The sequence below is a fragment of the Frieseomelitta varia genome, unplaced genomic scaffold (assembly GCF_011392965.1).
Source record: "Frieseomelitta varia isolate USP_RPSP 00005682 unplaced genomic scaffold, Fvar_1.2 scaffold_168, whole genome shotgun sequence".
In the NCBI taxonomy this organism is placed as follows: Eukaryota; Metazoa; Arthropoda; class Insecta; order Hymenoptera; family Apidae; genus Frieseomelitta; species Frieseomelitta varia.
In genome coordinates this window covers 691,117-708,617 of record NW_025109394.1, presented here as the reverse complement: position 1 = coordinate 708,617, position 17,501 = coordinate 691,117, and the positions used below count along the sequence as shown (strand labels likewise).

The 17,501-nt window shown below is 32.9% G+C and overlaps 1 protein-coding gene and 1 non-coding gene across 4 annotated transcripts; both read left to right on the top strand.

The window, feature by feature from the left end:
- The first annotated feature begins 57 nt into the window (after positions 1 to 57).
- Positions 58 to 14,646, top strand: LOC122538600 (sodium-independent sulfate anion transporter-like). Of its 3 annotated transcripts, none has more exons than XM_043672824.1 (8): positions 63 to 301; positions 6,982 to 7,166; positions 8,630 to 8,767; positions 10,455 to 10,733; positions 10,816 to 11,125; positions 11,977 to 12,279; positions 12,853 to 13,087; positions 13,262 to 14,646. In XM_043672824.1, the coding sequence occupies exons 1-8, from the start codon at positions 256 to 258 to the stop codon at positions 13,521 to 13,523; spliced, it is 1,758 nt and encodes a 585-aa protein (XP_043528759.1). In that variant the 5' UTR covers positions 63 to 255; the 3' UTR covers positions 13,524 to 14,646. The 3 variants fall into 3 exon arrangements, with proteins under 3 accessions (XP_043528761.1, XP_043528759.1, XP_043528760.1); XM_043672825.1 differs by lacking the exon at positions 63 to 301 and adding an exon at positions 2,628 to 2,950; XM_043672826.1 differs by lacking the exon at positions 8,630 to 8,767 and having other exon boundaries at positions 58 to 301.
- Positions 609 to 690, top strand: Trnas-aga. Its single transcript has one exon. It is a non-coding gene; the product is annotated as a tRNA-Ser (tRNA).
- Positions 14,647 to 17,501: the final 2,855 nt, after the last annotated feature.

Below are 17,501 nucleotides of genomic sequence, written 5' to 3'. Positions count from 1 at the left end.
GTATGAAGTTATATTGAAATCATGGAATTATGTGTCGCTTCAGAAGAAACGAAGCAATTCTATTACATGTAATGTTCGTGACATTGCACATTTGTTTTCCAAGTGATAATGCTCTATGAAGTATTGTGTTTAACAATCGTGTTCTGTTTTATCGACGTTACCAGTTTTCATAGATGACACATAATAGCAGAATATGTGATACTTTCCTGTCGAAGCTCTTTGTTTTGATATAGTATTGATATAGATCATGTAAAAATGTCGTACAATAGAAGAAGCATCGACGAAAGAACACCATTGTTGAGTAAGTTCTATTTCTTACGTTCCAATATATCAACAACATTGTGCATTGCAAATTGCAGCTTGCTTTACTCATTGTTTCTAACGTTTTTCACACTTACCTTCCGTATTTAGATCTTTTCAATCATGTAGAACTCATGAATCATTTCGACGTATTTTCGTGCGTTTATATAATAGTTTAGTATGAAATTTTATAGAATTTCCAATTAGAATAAATATACATTTATTATAAAAGTAGTAGCATATAATTTTTTTTAATTTTAAAATCATATTACACATATATATAATCATGCTTCCAACATACGACTGTAGCAGTCGTGGCCGAGTGGTTAAGGCGTCTGACTAGAAATCAGATTCCCTCTGGGAGCGTAGGTTCGAGTCCTACCGACTGCGGTTGTGGATAAAGAGATAACTATATTTTTTATCTTTTCCATTTTTTAAATTTCGTATATTTTTTGCAATTTCAATACATCTCCTTTGAATCAATTATTTGCAAATTATTGAGAAATAATTTCTGAGAAAATAAATTTATTGTTTTATAAATTTAAAATTATATTTTAGATAAATGTAACTTGTTTTTTAAAAATTACGTATTAAAAGCGAAATGTGAAGTAATACAGCAAGTAATACAATATTTATTATTAAACAGTGAGGTGTTAAATTTTAAGAAAAAAGACTGTAAAATATTACCTGGAATATACAGAAAATTATGTATGTATAGTCGTATATATCATTCATATAGGATGACAAACAATATAAAGATAAAGAATTGCAAGGACGTTTGCTTTATTTTTAGACTACTGTTTTGTTCTATTTGAAAAATAGAAATTACAAAAAAATTAATGATGAACTTTATCTAAATTTATTTATTTTTTTTAAGTTACTTTATGTTTTATAATATAGTTTATGTAACTATACTTATTATTATATATTATTATTGTTATTTAAATCTTCAACTATATATATATTACATGTTTCTTCTCTGTTCTAAAAATACACGATATATAAAATAAGTGAATCATTACAGTGCAGTTTTTTAAAGATAAGAATTGCTATTTTTTTTGATAATTTACTATCTTTTAATTATAGTTGTTTGTTCGTTCATAAGAAAATGATTGTGTCCAAAAATATAATCTCAAATTGAAGAATATACACAATCAAATATAGACTTTTAAGGACAGTATTTAAAATACGATTTTATGTGTCATATGCTTCTTATTACATAGTATTACATGGCTTACATTTTATTACAGTTATATGTACAAAGTCATCAAGTTTTATCACGTTTTATGACGTTGATTTAACATCTTACAAAATTATAATGTTCTCTGTTGTTACCAATTTTTTTTTTAGATAATAATATAATTATATCTTTTTTATAATAATATTTTTTATATAATAATTGACATTCATTTGTAATAAAAATTCCATTTTATGTTTAATTGCATTAAATTCAATTTACTGATTCGTTTATTCTTCATTTAAAATTTTTGCCATTTAAATTTAAATTTTTCTCTTTGCTAATTTTTAGTCTTTATATGACAAGCTGCTGTTATTACTTTGTCATTCAAATTACTCAGAACAAATACATCTTTCAATCTTATGGAATCATATATTTATTCTTCAGATATTATTCTCGGAATACATTTTTTAGTACCGCGAGAATTTTATATTTTTATTATGCTTTTGAATTCTTATAATGGACATATTTATTATGCATCAATAAATTGGGATATCTGATAAGTTCCATCGTTTTTATGTAGATTCTATCTCTTATGGATCAGACGCTAAGAAGCAATATTTAATAATAATTACAAGACCGTGAATTTTTATTCGTTTATGGGAAATTGAAAGCTTCCAAAATAGAGTGCGTATAACATAAAAAGTTGCGTTCAGTATAAAAAATATAACGCTCGTTATAATATTCAATGATTGAAACAAATCTCTGTTTCTTCGATTGCGTTGTTAAAAAATCTTAAATTACACAAACATTCGCGAGCGTGATAATTAACGTAAAAATACAAACTATCTTCTTCCATAGTTTTTTTTTCATATCGTTACATTAAACATTCTCCCCTTGTTAAACATTTAAATCTTCAATGGCAAACTTATCTACATGTTTTAGGACCTCTCAAAGATTAATCCTCGATGATTTGTTAAGTATCTTGTCTACGTGTGCTTAAATATCATTGAGAAGCAAATGGGGGATTTTTTTTTCGCACCGAAATGCAGTTTCACTGTTATTATTAATCATGTGATCCGTTATCAAGTGGAATTAGCTCGCTCGATAAAACCTCTCATCCAGACCGGTCTCTATCTCGGCGAATAAAGAAAGTCCCTCCTCGAGTTTCAGTACATGTGTTGGTTCAATACATTCGTCGGTTCGAAACGTTTGTTATCTATCGAGCTTGATAATTGCAAATTAAACGTTTTATCTGAACGTTGATCTTGCAGCTGAAAATTTATTTCTCCGTGTCTCGGTTTGAATTGCAATTGTGGCGTGCCAGTGCGAGAAACGTGAACGAGAACAGTGAAAAAAGAACACGAATTTTTATTTTACCGAAAAGGATTGTGTATTTCGTGATTCTAAATCGATTTAGAATCGCTTTATCGATCAAGAGAGGATTTAAGCGCGTTTAAATCATGGTGCTGTGTAGGTACACGTGTGAGATCAATATGGGAAATAAATTGTCGAGTTACGATCGTTTAACAAAAATATCGGAGCAACAATTTGGATAATTCAAGATCGGAATTCATACAAAATGTGTTATCGTTATCTGAAAAAATTGTTTAGCCTGAAAGTTGATCCTTTAATTTATTCTACGTTTGTTGACCTTTTTTTTGAATTTATTCCTGCGATGTTCCGAAAATATGAAAAATAAGAGTCAGATTGTTTATTAATATTTTATTTCATCCGTTCGACGTGTCATTTATTATTACTTATTGGAAACTTCTTTACGCACGTTTTTGTTAATACATAGACGTAGTAAATTTCCCTGTTTTTCGCGTGATTTTAACAAGGGAAATGTGCAGGTCGTTTTGTCTTCTCAGAATGGCTGTTCAGAAGTTTATGCGCGTGTCATTTGAAAAACGAGCGAGAAGTTTTATATAAATGTAAAGGTTGGAAATATAACTCATAATATTTTCTCCGGTACAATTTGACACATGTATGCAAACATGTTATCTCGAATATCGGATCCTCGAGAAGAGTAAACGAGGATAGTATCTCAATCTCTTTTACATGCGCACGGTGACCTAAATTGACATCTAAATTTAATGATGATCCTTAAAATGTGAAAAATAGATCTCGTCAACACATCTTTCATTTCGACACTGAAAATATTTTTAACTAAATTCCGAATAATTTTATGCTTCGATTATCATTGAACTTTGCCTCACACTTTTTGAAAAGGAAAGAACGATATTTCTCATTTTTAAAAATTCACGGAAATACATACTTGGATTTTACAATTTACTTTACAATTTATTTCACAATCGTAAATACATATTTAGATTTTACAATTTACTTTACAATTTATTTCATAATCGTAAATACATATTTAAATTTTACAATTTACTTTACAATTTATTTCATAATCGTAAATGCATATTTAGATTTTACAATTTATTTTACAATTTATTTCATAATCGTAAATACATATTTAGATTTTACAATTTATTTTATAAATTATTTCATAATCGTAAATACATACTTAGATTTTACAATTTACTTTATAATTTATTTCACAATCGTAAATGCATATTTAGATTTTACAATTTACTTTACAATTTATTTCATGATCGTAAATATATACTTGGATTTTACAATTAACTTTACAATTTATTTCATAGTCGGAAATACATATTTAGATTTTACAATTCACTTTACAATTTATTTCATAATCGTCAATACATACTTATATTTTACAATTTATTTCATAATCGTAACATTTCAAATATCGCCGCTCTTTTTTACGTCGAAACGGCGTCGCGTTCCCATAATAGATTTTAGTTAAATTTAATCTACGAAATATTTATCTAACGGTGTTTTACATAAGCAGCCAGTATACGGGACATTGTGTATTTCCTGTTTCATTGGACATGTAACGTTATATCTGCCAGCGTTTTATTATAAACGTAGTTTTTGCAAAAATACGCTGACATCATGAATAATGTAAAGGTTGCAATCAGTGTAACGAACAGGTAATGCTTCCTTATCGAGGACTTAATTTCCCGTCCACTTATACTTGTCGTTTATTGTGTGAGGCCGCCGAGTCTTGTTTCGCTCGGCTTGGAAATAGGTTTGTCGAGGAGTTTCTTTCGCGTGAAATTTGTTCGTATACGTAAATATTGATTCGAAGCGGGAGCCCATTGTTGTTTGCAAAGTAGAAGCAGTTGATCGTGAAATAATCGATGTCGGGGACGATGTACATTCCGGTTTCAACCAGTAAGAAACATTTTAATCACCAAGTCAGCGAGAGCGTCGTGCAGTAACATTTCTAGTTTGAAATTCATATTTTTCTAAAGATATTGGCTTGCAATTAAATATATGTTCCAATTTCCTTAATTTTAATTTAACTTTATTCCTTAATTTTAATTTAAAAGACAACGACGCATCGTTACACGAATTTTAATTACGTAGACGGATTCAATGAAATTATTTTATGCTAAATATGAGTATACAAATTGTGAGACACGTTCCATGAACAATTAGCAGAAAGCTACGTTCAGGTCATTTTTGCAATTTATTTTACTACAGTATCAACGAGGTAGTATGGATCGTGCGATTATTTCAAAGGATCAGAAACATTATTAAAAGTATCCCGGATCCCGGTTTAACGCACACACAATGCGCGAGATTCAGATTTTTTCCCCTATAACGCGATACATCACGTAAGTTTCATCGTTTAATATTGATTTATCTGCTACATTAATTTTTCATTAAACGAGACTGGACAGTGTGTGTGTGTGTGTGTGTGTGTGTGTGTGTATATAAAACACAAGATTTATCCTGATGACATTCCCCTCGTGCGCGAATAAAAATTAAGAGCTTAAAGCAGTGAGTTTCATTAATCTCAACATATTTTCAGCGGGGCGGTTTAAATCGTACTTATCGGAGTGAGGACATCGTGGCCCATATATTATTTTCACGGATAAATTAACCGTTTATCCGTTGCGATTATCGATTTATTCCCTAATATGTGTACCGATTACCGTTTAACAGAGTACAGTGTTTGTCAATGTACGGTCGTTTGTTTCACAATTTATCGAATTAACGAGAATGCCAGTTTCTCTCTCTCTCTCTCTCTTTTTTTTACAAGAAAAATTACGTCAAACGCGAGTCGAATTTTTCATTGATTCGACGATTCCGGACGCAGTGTGACGGGTTCAAAAATTACGTATACTTTGGGGGGCTAGTAAAAAAAAGAAACTGCATATTTGATTGACATGGGCTTTTGTGATTTATTTTAATACATTACGAACTATAAAAAGAACATTAAAAGGGAAAAAAAAAAGGGCGTCCTTTTACGTAACTTTTTTTTACATTGCCTATCAGTATGCACGATTCCAGACAAACAGGATCAGTTGCATACAAAAAGGCAAGAAAAGTTCAAAAGTAAACAACATTCTCTAGGGATTGATGATTCAACATTTTCATTTTTATGAAAATTATGAAAATAGCAGCTATTTGTTTTTGATGTATCGAATTTATGCCAAAAGTTTCTACGCTTTTTGTTTATATTTCTCGAAATTGTTAAAAATTAGAAAATGTTCGATCGTCAATGTTACACTAAAGATACGCACCAAGTTTCACGGTAATCGGCTGGTTAGCATCGGCACATCGTTTCGAAAAACTTAGTTTCGAGAAAAACGCGTTTAAAGTTTCAGAACGTCAGTTTTCATATGTATCTTTTACTTACTATTTTTACTTATATATCGCGGCTCACAGTTCTTACAATTCACAACTAAATTGAATCCAAGTCCCCTGATATTCGATTCACCAAAGGTAATATTTGAATCACACGATTTACACTTTACAATACTGCTCAAAGTTGTAAACAGTGATACAAATTCAATTATTCTGTGTCCGCGGATTTATTATTATATTCCAAAATAAGTCGTTTTAAAGGCTAGGATCTTTTGTATCTTATTTCTAAGACTTCAAAAAACTACTATTAAAAACTACTATTAAAACAAAAAACTACTACTATAAACTACTATTAAAAACAAAAAACTATTGTTAAAAACTACTATTAAAGACAAAAAAGAAAATCGATTTTTTGAAAATTTCACACTGTTCGGCCCCCTTAAACATAAATTAAAATATAAAATATAATTAAACAAACAAAACATAAATTATACTATAAAATATAATTAAAATATATATATTAAATGTTAAATGATCTTAAATCCTCCATTCGTCCCACATTGACTCAGTCAAACTTGCAAATTCTTTTATTTTATAACGAAAGGAAAAATTCCATCCGGTCGTTCACGCTAATCCTACTCTTACGTGTTGCTTGCAGAGCTTCAGATAAATATACACACATACGGCAGAATAATGTAACTTGTTGACGTAAGGAACGAATGCAGGATTAATCTCGAGGAATTTTCATCGTGGATAACTGTTTGGAAAGTAATCGATCCTTTGGAAATAAACTGTCGAAACTTGTGATGTTTTAGGGAGGAACGTGACTTCCGGATTCGATTTGAAGCAGCTTCTTTTACGGAGGATACCGATCCTGGCATGGCTGCCTCGGTACAGTTTGTCCAAACTTTTGCAAGACGTTTTGGCAGGATTGACCGTTGGCTTGACTGCTATACCACAGGGCATAGCTTACGCAATTGTGGCCGGACTTCCAGCACAGGTGTGTACATTTGTCCGATAGTGTTAGAGTGTTCAAAATTGAAAACGGAGAATCGAGACAGGTTTTTCGTTGAAACGTACATGATAATTCTTTTATACTATCGCTTTGTTTTCTATTAATTTGCTTGTCTAAACTATTTAAATAAACTCGTATTTAAGTTGAAAATTGAATGAGTTATGTTTAAACGAAGTGTTGTAGTGCATGTAATTTTATAGTGCCGTTTCATACTACGACGATTGAATACTTTGAAGATTTGGATATATTAGGAGTTATAATTGTATTCAATATATTCAACCTCAATAATTTGCGGAATAATTTATTTGACTATTTTATTTATTTCACTATTTTATTTTTTTATTTATTTTATTTATTTTATTTATTTTACTATTTTATTTATTTTATTTATTTTATTTATTTTACTATTTTATTTATTTTATTTATTTTACTATTTTATTTTTTATTTATTTTATTTATTTTATATATTTTACTATTTTATTTTTTTATTTTATTTATTTTATTTATTTTACTATTTTATTTTTTTTATTTATTTTACTATTTTATTTTTTTTATTTATTTTACTATTTTATTTTTTTATTTATTTTATTTATTCTACTATTTTATTTATTTTATTTTTCAAACTCAAGACCAATAATTCATCATAAATGCTTCAGCTTCTTTAAATTTCGTAAAAAAATCCAGAATTCAGATGGAGGAAACAGCGAACAAAATATTGAGCGAATCTTTAGAGTTCCTTTTCGTCGTTCCTTATTAAAAAAACAAATTTGTTTCAGCGTGTATGAAACACGTCGGCGGTTTGATGTAACGTTGGTTTTCAATGGGTTAAGAAGCTTCAATAACATTTTTATATACTATAAGATAATTAGTAAAAGCTGCTACGCGGTAAATACACAGTGGAAGGTTTAGGTGGCTCTTCATGCAAATCAGTCTTTAGAAATATATTTCTTTGAACCTGTTACACGGTTTCGTAAACAAGAAATTCCTTCATAATTATTGCATGAGCCTTAAACCTCTTCGTTTTAATGATTTCAGACAACACAGTTAGTTATCACCGTGTTAATGAATATGTAAAACAGTGTTTCTTTGAAACGAATTCATCTCTTCTCGTTTCTTTCTCTTGTGGAAAGAAATTGTTTCTTTAGAAATTTTTGTTTTATTAACTAATAAAAGAATCGATATCGTTCTCGTACTAAGAAAACAAAATGCTTGCGTAATTCCTCGCCGATAAATTCACATTTACATTTCCCAATAAATTCCTAATAAAATCAAAAAGATAAATGAGAAAAAGAGATGGAACACATGTTCAATTTATCTTGCAACAACGTGTTAGTGTTTTTCGACGATCGGCGAGGAAGATAGAGAAAAACTAATAAATAACAAGCAGTTAGATCGTATAGCGGTCGGGAAAAGCGATTCTCGTTAGATGAACTTCTCGAAAACTTCAGTACGGCCTCTACAGCAGTTTCATGGGGTGCTTCGTCTACCTGGTGTTCGGTAGCTGCAAAGACATCACGGTGGGGCCCACGGCAATAATGGCTTTACTCTCGCAAAATCATGTTATAAGACTTGGAGATGATATCGCGGTAAGTGCACCTCAGCGTTTCTTTTTTTTTTTCTCGCAATTTTTCCCAAGACGAAGCTCCGTTTGCCTGTTTGAAAAATTCTACGGACAAACGAGCGAACCAAGAGCGCTTGTAACGTGAAACGAACGTTAAAATTGGCTGTCTCTGCAAATTTTTCTTTTTTTTTTTTTTTTTTTTTTTTTTTAGTAGATAACGCGACGAAGAATTTGTTGAAACGATAGGAGTTTTGTTTGCATACATTTATATGATACTCTGTTATTTAATTTTTAAAAGTAAGTGAAACGTCCTGCTTTATCTTTCTTTTTAAATTAGGATATTACGTGATCTTTTAAAAGACCTAGAAAATTTGTAATCACTCTATTTCGTGATTAGTAGTTTCAAAGAGGAAGTTTAAAAAAATATGAAAGAAAATTCTTAGACGAATAGATGTTGTAATAAATTTGATGTAGAGGTAATGAATGATAAATGTTGTGTGAAAGAGTAGTCCACGAGATAGTTGATTTAAATTTAAATTAATTTTTGAAAGTAAGTCTTCTTGATCTCTCTCTTTAAATTAGAATACATGATTTTNGAACAGATCTTTTAAAAGGCCTAGAAAATTTGTAATCACTCTATTTTTCAAAGTAATTTCAAAGCGAAAGTTTTGAAAACCATGAAAGAAAATTCGTAGAACAGATGTAATAAATTTGATGTAGAAGTAATGAATGATAAATGTTGTGTGAAAGAGTAGTTCACGAGATAGTTGATTTAAATTTAAATTAATTTTTGAAAGTAAGTGAAACGTCTCTTTTATCTTTCTCTTTAAATTAGAATATCACGTGATTTTGAACAGATCTTTTAAAAGGCCTAGAAAATTTGTAATCACTCTATTTTTCAAAGTAATTTCAAAGCGAAAGTTTTGAAAACCTTGAAAGAAAATTCGTAGAACAGATGTAATAAATTTGATGTAGAAATAATGAATGATAAATGTTGTGTCTACGAGATAGTCGATTTAAATTTAAATTAATTTTCGAAAGTAAGTCTTCTTGATCTCTCTCTTTCAATTAGAATACATGATTTTGAACAGATCTTTTAAAAGGCCTAGAAAATTTGTAATCACTCTAGTTTTCAAAGTAATTTCAAAGCGAAAGTTTTGAAAACCATGAAAGAAAATTCGTAGAACAGATGTAATAAATTTGATGTAGAAGTAATGAATGATAAAATGTTGTGTGAAAGAGTAGTCCGCGAGATAGTTGATTTAAATTTGGCAGGATCGATTGTAATCTTTGATAACAAGGAAGACGGTGTAGCGGGAAACGCCGACTTTTAAAGAAATTGTACCACTGGGTTGCGAAGTTTTTCCCCGCCCTAGATCTTCCTCTCTTAGATTGCTATCTATTTAGAAGTCTGGGCAACTTCCCCGAGGAAGAGCGTCTGATTAACCTGGAAAGTGTGGAAATTCCATTCAAAAAGTTCGTCGAAATCGAATACGAGTCTCTCCCGTAGCAAAGATTAGATACTTTGTTGTCTCTCGGAATCTTGTAACGTTCTTCTCAGGGAAAGTCGTCCCAGAACAACACGTATGTAACGTTTCGCAGTTCAGCCAAACATTAAAACAAACGAAGAAAATAGATGAAAAAAAGAAAAAAAAATTCTGAAACACGAAGATGTAAATTACAGCCTCAGAGTGGATGCTTTACTTTCCCAGGTGCTTCTCTGCTTCCTGACTGGCTGCGCGATCACGTTCATGGGACTGCTTCATTTGGGATTTCTTGTAGAATTCGTTAGCATGCCAGTGATTTCTGGATTCACTAACGCAGCTGCCTTGATAATTGGAACGTCTCAGCTGGGCACGTTGCTCGGCCTGAATGGCAGAAGCGATTCGTTTGTCGACGCGGTTGCTAAAGTTGTCGATCATATAGACAAAGTCACTCTGTGGGACCCTCTGCTAGGTGTCTGTTCGATGATCGTGCTCGTTTGTCTCAAGGTAAGGATGGTTATGTGTTTCTATATTGTTCTTGAGGTTATCAACTTTCACAATTTCGCTCAATTTAATCTATCGAAACTAGAAATTACCTGGGAAGAAAACCGGAACGCCGTTGCAAAAATTCATGTGGGTAACGTCGTTGGCTAGGAACGCTGTGGTCGTCATTGTTGGAATAGTATTGAGTTATTCGTTGTTCTCCTACGGTGTCAAGCCGTTCAAAATTACTGGAAACATAACGGAGGGTTTGCCACCGTTCTCTCCGCCGCCGTTCTCTCTTGTAAAAGGGAATCACACGTATAACTTCGAGGAGTTAATCGGTGAACTGGGAGGCACTGTCATCTTGGTCCCGTTTATCGCAATTCTGGAGAGCATTGCTATTGCCAAAGCTTTCGGTACGTTGGTCAAAGGTTAATTGAAATTCTAAATTTAACGTGGAAGTTTGTTTTTTTCACGTTGTATTTTGTATAAATCTGCATTCACAGTAACAATTGTAAAATTTAAAAGGAAGAATTTTCTAACTGTGCTCGCTTTTTAGAGACCGCGGACGACTTGAGGGCAATACCGCGAAAATTAAATTTAAATTTCGGGCTGAAATGAAAGTTAAATTAAAACGAAACAAAGCGAGGTCGTACTTTTCGTAACTCTGGAAAGTTCCCATATTAAATTATGTCGTTTCGGGAAGAAAGTTCGACAGTAAATATTTGAAAGCAAGGTTAATTATTATTTTTCTTCGCGCGTGCGGCCTCACAACGAAAGATAATTCGACGTGAATTAAAAGCAATTATACGTATTAAAATTATACGAAGTTATTGTAGTTTTTGTTTTACAGTTGTTTTTAAATTTCAACAGTTCAGTGTCCCATAATTATTTTGTAAAAATTATTCGTTTCTCAATTTTATGCAGGTAGTCTCAGACGTTTCTTCAAAAGTCTTTCAATTTTAAAAGTCGACAATTCTTTAATTGCATTTTAATATTATATGTTAATTTTATATTATTAATTTTAATATTATATATATAATTTATATTATATTATATATAATATATAATATATAGTTATATATATAATTATAATATATATTGGCACTCTAGAGATCCTCTATTGTACAAATATTTGATCTTTTTCACAAATAATAATATCTGTCGCAAAAAACTTTTGAACGCGGAGCTGTGTGCATATTATACACGTTCATCGAAATTATACGAATTAATTAGTTTTCGTGCCTGAAAAACCTGCCTTTCACAGCCAAAGGGAAGACCGTTGATGCTAATCAAGAGATGCTGGCTTTGGGACTTTGTAACATTTTCGGGAGCTTTTCTCGATCAATGCCAACCACAGGCAGCTTTACAAGGACCGCCGTAAACAACGCTTCGGGTGTAAAAACACCGATGGGCGGTGTAATTACCGGATGCCTGGTGCTTTTAGCGTGCGGCCTTCTGACCTCGACTTTCGAATTCATCCCGAAAGCAACGCTCGCTGCAGTGATTATAGTCGCCATGTACTACATGCTTGATCTTCATATTTTCACCGTGCTTTGGAGAACGAAGAGTAAGGATCCGATTAAGCTGGCAAAAAAAAAAAAAAAAAAAAAAAAAAAAAAAGAAATTACGTTCGGCGCATCGTACCTGATCTCATTCCGATCTCGTTTTCCACCTCTCCAAGAGATAGAAAAGCCTTTCAAACGTCTTTCAAATCGTGCGATACTATCGTGAAAAATCACTATTAACGTCCAAGCCGTGAAATAAAAGAGAAACGTCTCCGTGAAAGAAGAAGAAGAAAAAGAAGAAGAAGAAAAAAAAGAAATACTCTGATATATTTTAAGCGACGAACGCGTATGCATGAAATTCAACAATTCCTCGTGTTCTTTTCTCTCGCGATCCTCAGTTCGTCGTTTTCAACTTATTTCCACAAACGAGCACGTAGAACAAGTAGAATTTGGCGGGAATTGAGTCGGTCTAGTTCCTGCCAAAGTGAAATGATGTGCCGCTACGACATCGCCAGCCCCCTTGTCTACCCGTAGTTCTAACAGTTCACTTCACCACGCGGAAATTCCATTCGTACGACACAATCGACTGTGTGCCGGAGGATCGTAGTAATTTAGCGTTTGTCTCTGCTTCGTAGAAATTGACTTGATACCTTTGACGGTGACTTTGTTGAGCTGCCTGGCAATTGGTCCAGAATACGGCATGATTGCTGGGATCGCGGTAAATCTAATTCTCCTGCTCTATTTCGCGGCCAGGCCTGGCTTATTGATCGAGGAACGTGTTGTCGATGGGCTGACGATCCTGTTTGTATCGCCGAAACAATCACTGAGTTATCCAGCTGCGGAATACCTTCGTGAACGGGTGATGTCGTCGTGAGTAAAGTCGCCTATTATCGCCTTTCGCCAGCCTGGTTAATTGGACTATAAATCGGGCGGGCTCGCGGTGTCTGCTCTGTCAAAACGTTCGTTTTATTTTACCCCATGCACCACACCGGGGTAATGTGGCGTGGCGCGGTGTAACCGGACATTATTGCGTTCTCTTTGTAGGTGTGACGGCAGAACTATTCCCGTGATAGTGGAAGGTCGTCACGTGCTTAGAATCGATGCGACCGTCGCCAAGAACCTCGCTTTGCTTCTGACCGACTTGGAGGCGAGGGATCAGAAGCTGGTCTTCTGGAATTGGTGCGAGGAAGCCAAGAGAACTTTGATAAGCTACGACGCCACCCTGACGATGTCCTTCAGAAGTTCCGGCAGCATAGCACAGATATTTTCAGGTAGACTCGCGTCGACCCATGTTCCACGCGAGTGAAATTTTCTGAATCTAACGAATGCGCGGGACACTTTCCTTGGAATGTTCCCCGATCGCGTGTCCACCACGACGAAAGAGTTCTCGATCGCTTTTCGCTTTACAAACCGATTCCTCGTCCCGACGGCAGAAATCTCACGTTGGAACGTCGAACGTGTTTTATTTAAACGACGGAACACGGTGCCTCGGTCAAGATTACAGCCCTCCATGGAGCCTTGGTCGCCTTCAATTTGCCCTTCGATGCGTCAAGATCCATTGAAATTGCTCGAACACGGAGGCTGGGGGTAAGTGCTATTTCAAGTGCAGCATCTCGACCGATCGTTTTACGAGGCGATGGCTAAGAGATCGTGTGCCTTTTAATGCCTTTATGGGGAGTTTAGCGGGATAAAAACAACACGTTTTTTATGTCTGTGAAGCAAGAGGAAGAGATGAATTTACCGACACGAAACGATGATGTTTTTTTCTTTTCACGTTGTGAAACGTTCGTGCATATTGTCATATTCTTTTGTATAAAGTTTTTGTAACGAGAATCCAATTCAAAGTTTCATTCGAGGATCTGCACTGTCAATTTAGCAAGTATACAATCAACGCAACTTTTATATTCACATTGTTTTATCTAAAATCGGCTTCTTTCTTTTCTTTTTACGCCGCAATGGCACAGAATGGAAAATTACAATTCATTTTAAAATTTTAAAATTTCGAGAAAGAAGGTAATTATTCCACGAGGAGAAAAAAAAAATAGCAAAAGTTTACTCTGTGTTAGATTTTATAAAATCCTAATTTTTTAGTCATTACTTTAAATGGCACTCGTTTCAAAGATATTACACATCTTTTGTTCTTATCTTGCTAATTTAACTTAATTTTCTGCTTTAGACGGGAAAACGTGAGGTATAATCATGTTTTTTAAATTTACAAATTGATATGATCTTTTTCAATTTCCCTCCGATTATTACGGAATGAGCGTGATCGCGTGTTGTTTTGCGTTCGGCGATAAGTAATGATGGATTTGATATTCGACGTAGATTCTTTAAACTTTAACTATCATGGCTGAAAATTTATCGTCGCATGTGTTTTTTTACAATTAAACACTTGATAAAGTTGAACAAATTTAATAAAATGTTTTATTCTTATTATTCAGTTAACGATAATTAAAAAAATAGAAAATCTTATCTTGCTGCGATTATAATAACAATATTGCTATCGTAAAGCAAAATTCGCAAGGGTGAAATTTCATTTATGATAACTTTTAGGAGTTTATGTCGACTCATGTAAATATAGAATCAAGCATTGTGAACATATTGAAGGCTGTCGATTCGTTTCAGTTAATGTAGAGATTTAAGTTGTTTACAAGCCAAAGTAATTAACTTCGCTTTTTGAACTCTTTTTCTTTAATTTTAGCACTAAAATACATGATTGACGATTAACTTTTCGTAATCAAAATAAATTTCCTTAATAATTAGGAAATCGAAGATGTTTGGCCGTGGAATAATACGTAATGTGATCATTTTAAAGATATTCTATTTTTTTTTTTTTAGCTAAAAGCCACAATTAGCTGATGAACGCTAATTACAGTAGAACTTTGTTTATCTGAACACATAGGGAGACTGTTCGGATAACCATAAGAGATATCGGATAATAAAGGATTTCACTATCTTTTTCTATATCTTACTTTTATTTCTACTGTATATAAAATATACAACAACATATAAATAAAACGAAGTCCTACTGATTGAAATATGATATATCTGTAATGACTATTAAATATCGTATAATTTAATATTTTTAATTAATAAAACATAAAATGTAAACTAAAATATTGTGTAAAAGGCAAAAGTTATAATATGTTCTACAATGCTTATTTCAGTTTAAATTTTAAAAGGATTTTTAAAAACGAATACATACTATTTCTTTAATTTCTCTGTTTTTCGTTTCGCGGAGTTAATCGATTTGGCAAATGACTCATTTGTGTCACACGATGTCAATAGACAGAAATGAAACTTTATTAATTATCAGAAAGTTTCATAAGAGAAATTCTCATCATTATTATGTGACTCTGAATAGCAAGCACTTACACTGATTCTACTGTAATATTATGTATGCGCATGTGAAATTATTCTTTCGAGAGATGCATGAGATTATTCAAACGATAATACCTGATTTTATTTGATATTCAATGTATTGCTTATGTATTATTTAGGCAGGATATTTTTATTGATTCGACAAAATTTTTGCGATTTTCTGACTTAAATGTTATGAAAAATAAGCAAATATTTTTAAGTCAAACACGTTTCTAACTTTGTAATAAAATTAAAAATAGATAAAGATCTGAAATGTTGAATCATAAATATATTTTTTAGCGTTTTTTTACATTGAAATATTTCGTTTCGACGTCAAGTTTCTAAAAGATAGCTTTGTTTCTGAGTAGCACAAAGTAGTTGTCTAGTTATCAGTATAATTGAAATGACATTGTACCTGCGATAGAAATGGTATACCATAATAGTTGTTTAAAATATTTGAAAGAAACGTTAAACTTAGTCTAAAAAGTATGTGAAATATTAAATGAAACAATCCCAACTTTCTCAAGATGAAAGATTCGTTATTAGTTTCAGAACTTTTGGAATTCATTCAATGATTTTAAACTCAACATACTTTAAACATTTAAATCCTATGATATAAATCTTAATCTATAATCTCAATAAATTTGTAATTTTTCTTTGTAACAGAATTTCAGAATATTTAATCAAATTTTAAACGCACATGTAATTAAAAATGTATGGAAATTTTAAACCGACTAAATATAATATAATATAAATTTATATTTATTTTCCAGAGACAAAATATGGCTATTTTTGTACAAATCTGTAAGAATTATTATTCTAACTCTTATTGTGATAATGCAACTATCATTGTAACAAATTCGTCACGAACATACATTGTGTATTTATTTTTATTTATGTTTACGAGAATTATGCAACAGGAATATCCAGATTGTCTACGTGCTACAGTTCAAAATAGCATGTTATTTAACGTTTTTATTTAGATCCTCTATCAAAACCCACTTTATTATATAATTATATAATTATTATATAATTATATAATTATTATATAATTATATAATTATTTTTATAATTATCAGCAAAACAATAAATTAAGTGTAATTTAAAAGATGATTATTTCAATTACAGCGACAACTTATTATACTCACGCTATATCGACATTTAATAAAAAAAAAAAAAAAAATTACGCGCATAAAGTGTGACTTCAGAACACCATTTCAAACTACTAACTTCCTATTCTTATTTCTCATAAATTATCGACTCGTCTGACACGATTCGATAATATTGAAACATATAAAATGTTAAAAATATATCGCGGAGGGTGCTTCCGCGCCCTTTTTTCCCCGCGCGAGTGCGCGCGCGCATGAGAATACCCCGCGTTCGCGGGTGCGCGCGCATCGCACGCTCGACCAATAGGGAAGCCGGGTAGTAGAGGGTGCTTCGATCGATGCGCTCGCCCTGGGAGCGTGCGCCAGTGGGCGACCGTTTACAACGCGATAAGCGTCGCGGCGCCCTCAACGACAGGCAAGTTGAGAACGTCGTCCCAGTACCGTAGTCCGCTTTCGCCATTCGGTTGTGTTTCGTCGCGCGGGTTCGTTCTCGCGTCAATTCGCTCGAAAACGAAGCTCCACTCCCGCTCGCGGAATCGGAGAATCGTCGTCCGTCGGTGTTTGTTACATTTCTTTTTTTCGTTCATGACGAGGCGACCGTCAACGCGAGCGCGATGAAACAATGAGCCGAGCGACCACGAGCAACGACAACTGTCAAGAAGATGCCGGTACACCGATTGGACATTGGAAATGCGGCCCAGCTGGTGGAGAGTATCGCTGCGTAATCGTGAGTTTAACTTTTGAATATCATCGTGCCAAACGTCGGACAACCGAAACGTGACCCACCGGGACGCGATTCGAACTCGTGTCGGAGC

What these genes read in the sequence shown, in the direction of transcription:
- LOC122538600 (XM_043672824.1), top strand. Translation starts at nt 256, where the DNA reads ATGTCGTACAATAGAAGAAGCATCGACGAAAGAACACCATTGTTGA. An exon ending in TCGTGCTCGTTTGTCTCAAG is followed by an intron (nt 10,734 to 10,815) that starts GTAAGGATGGTT and finishes TATCGAAACTAG; the next exon opens with AAATTACCTGGGAAGAAAAC. An exon ending in TGCTATTGCCAAAGCTTTCG is followed by an intron (nt 11,126 to 11,976) that starts GTACGTTGGTCA and finishes TGCCTTTCACAG; the next exon opens with CCAAAGGGAAGACCGTTGAT.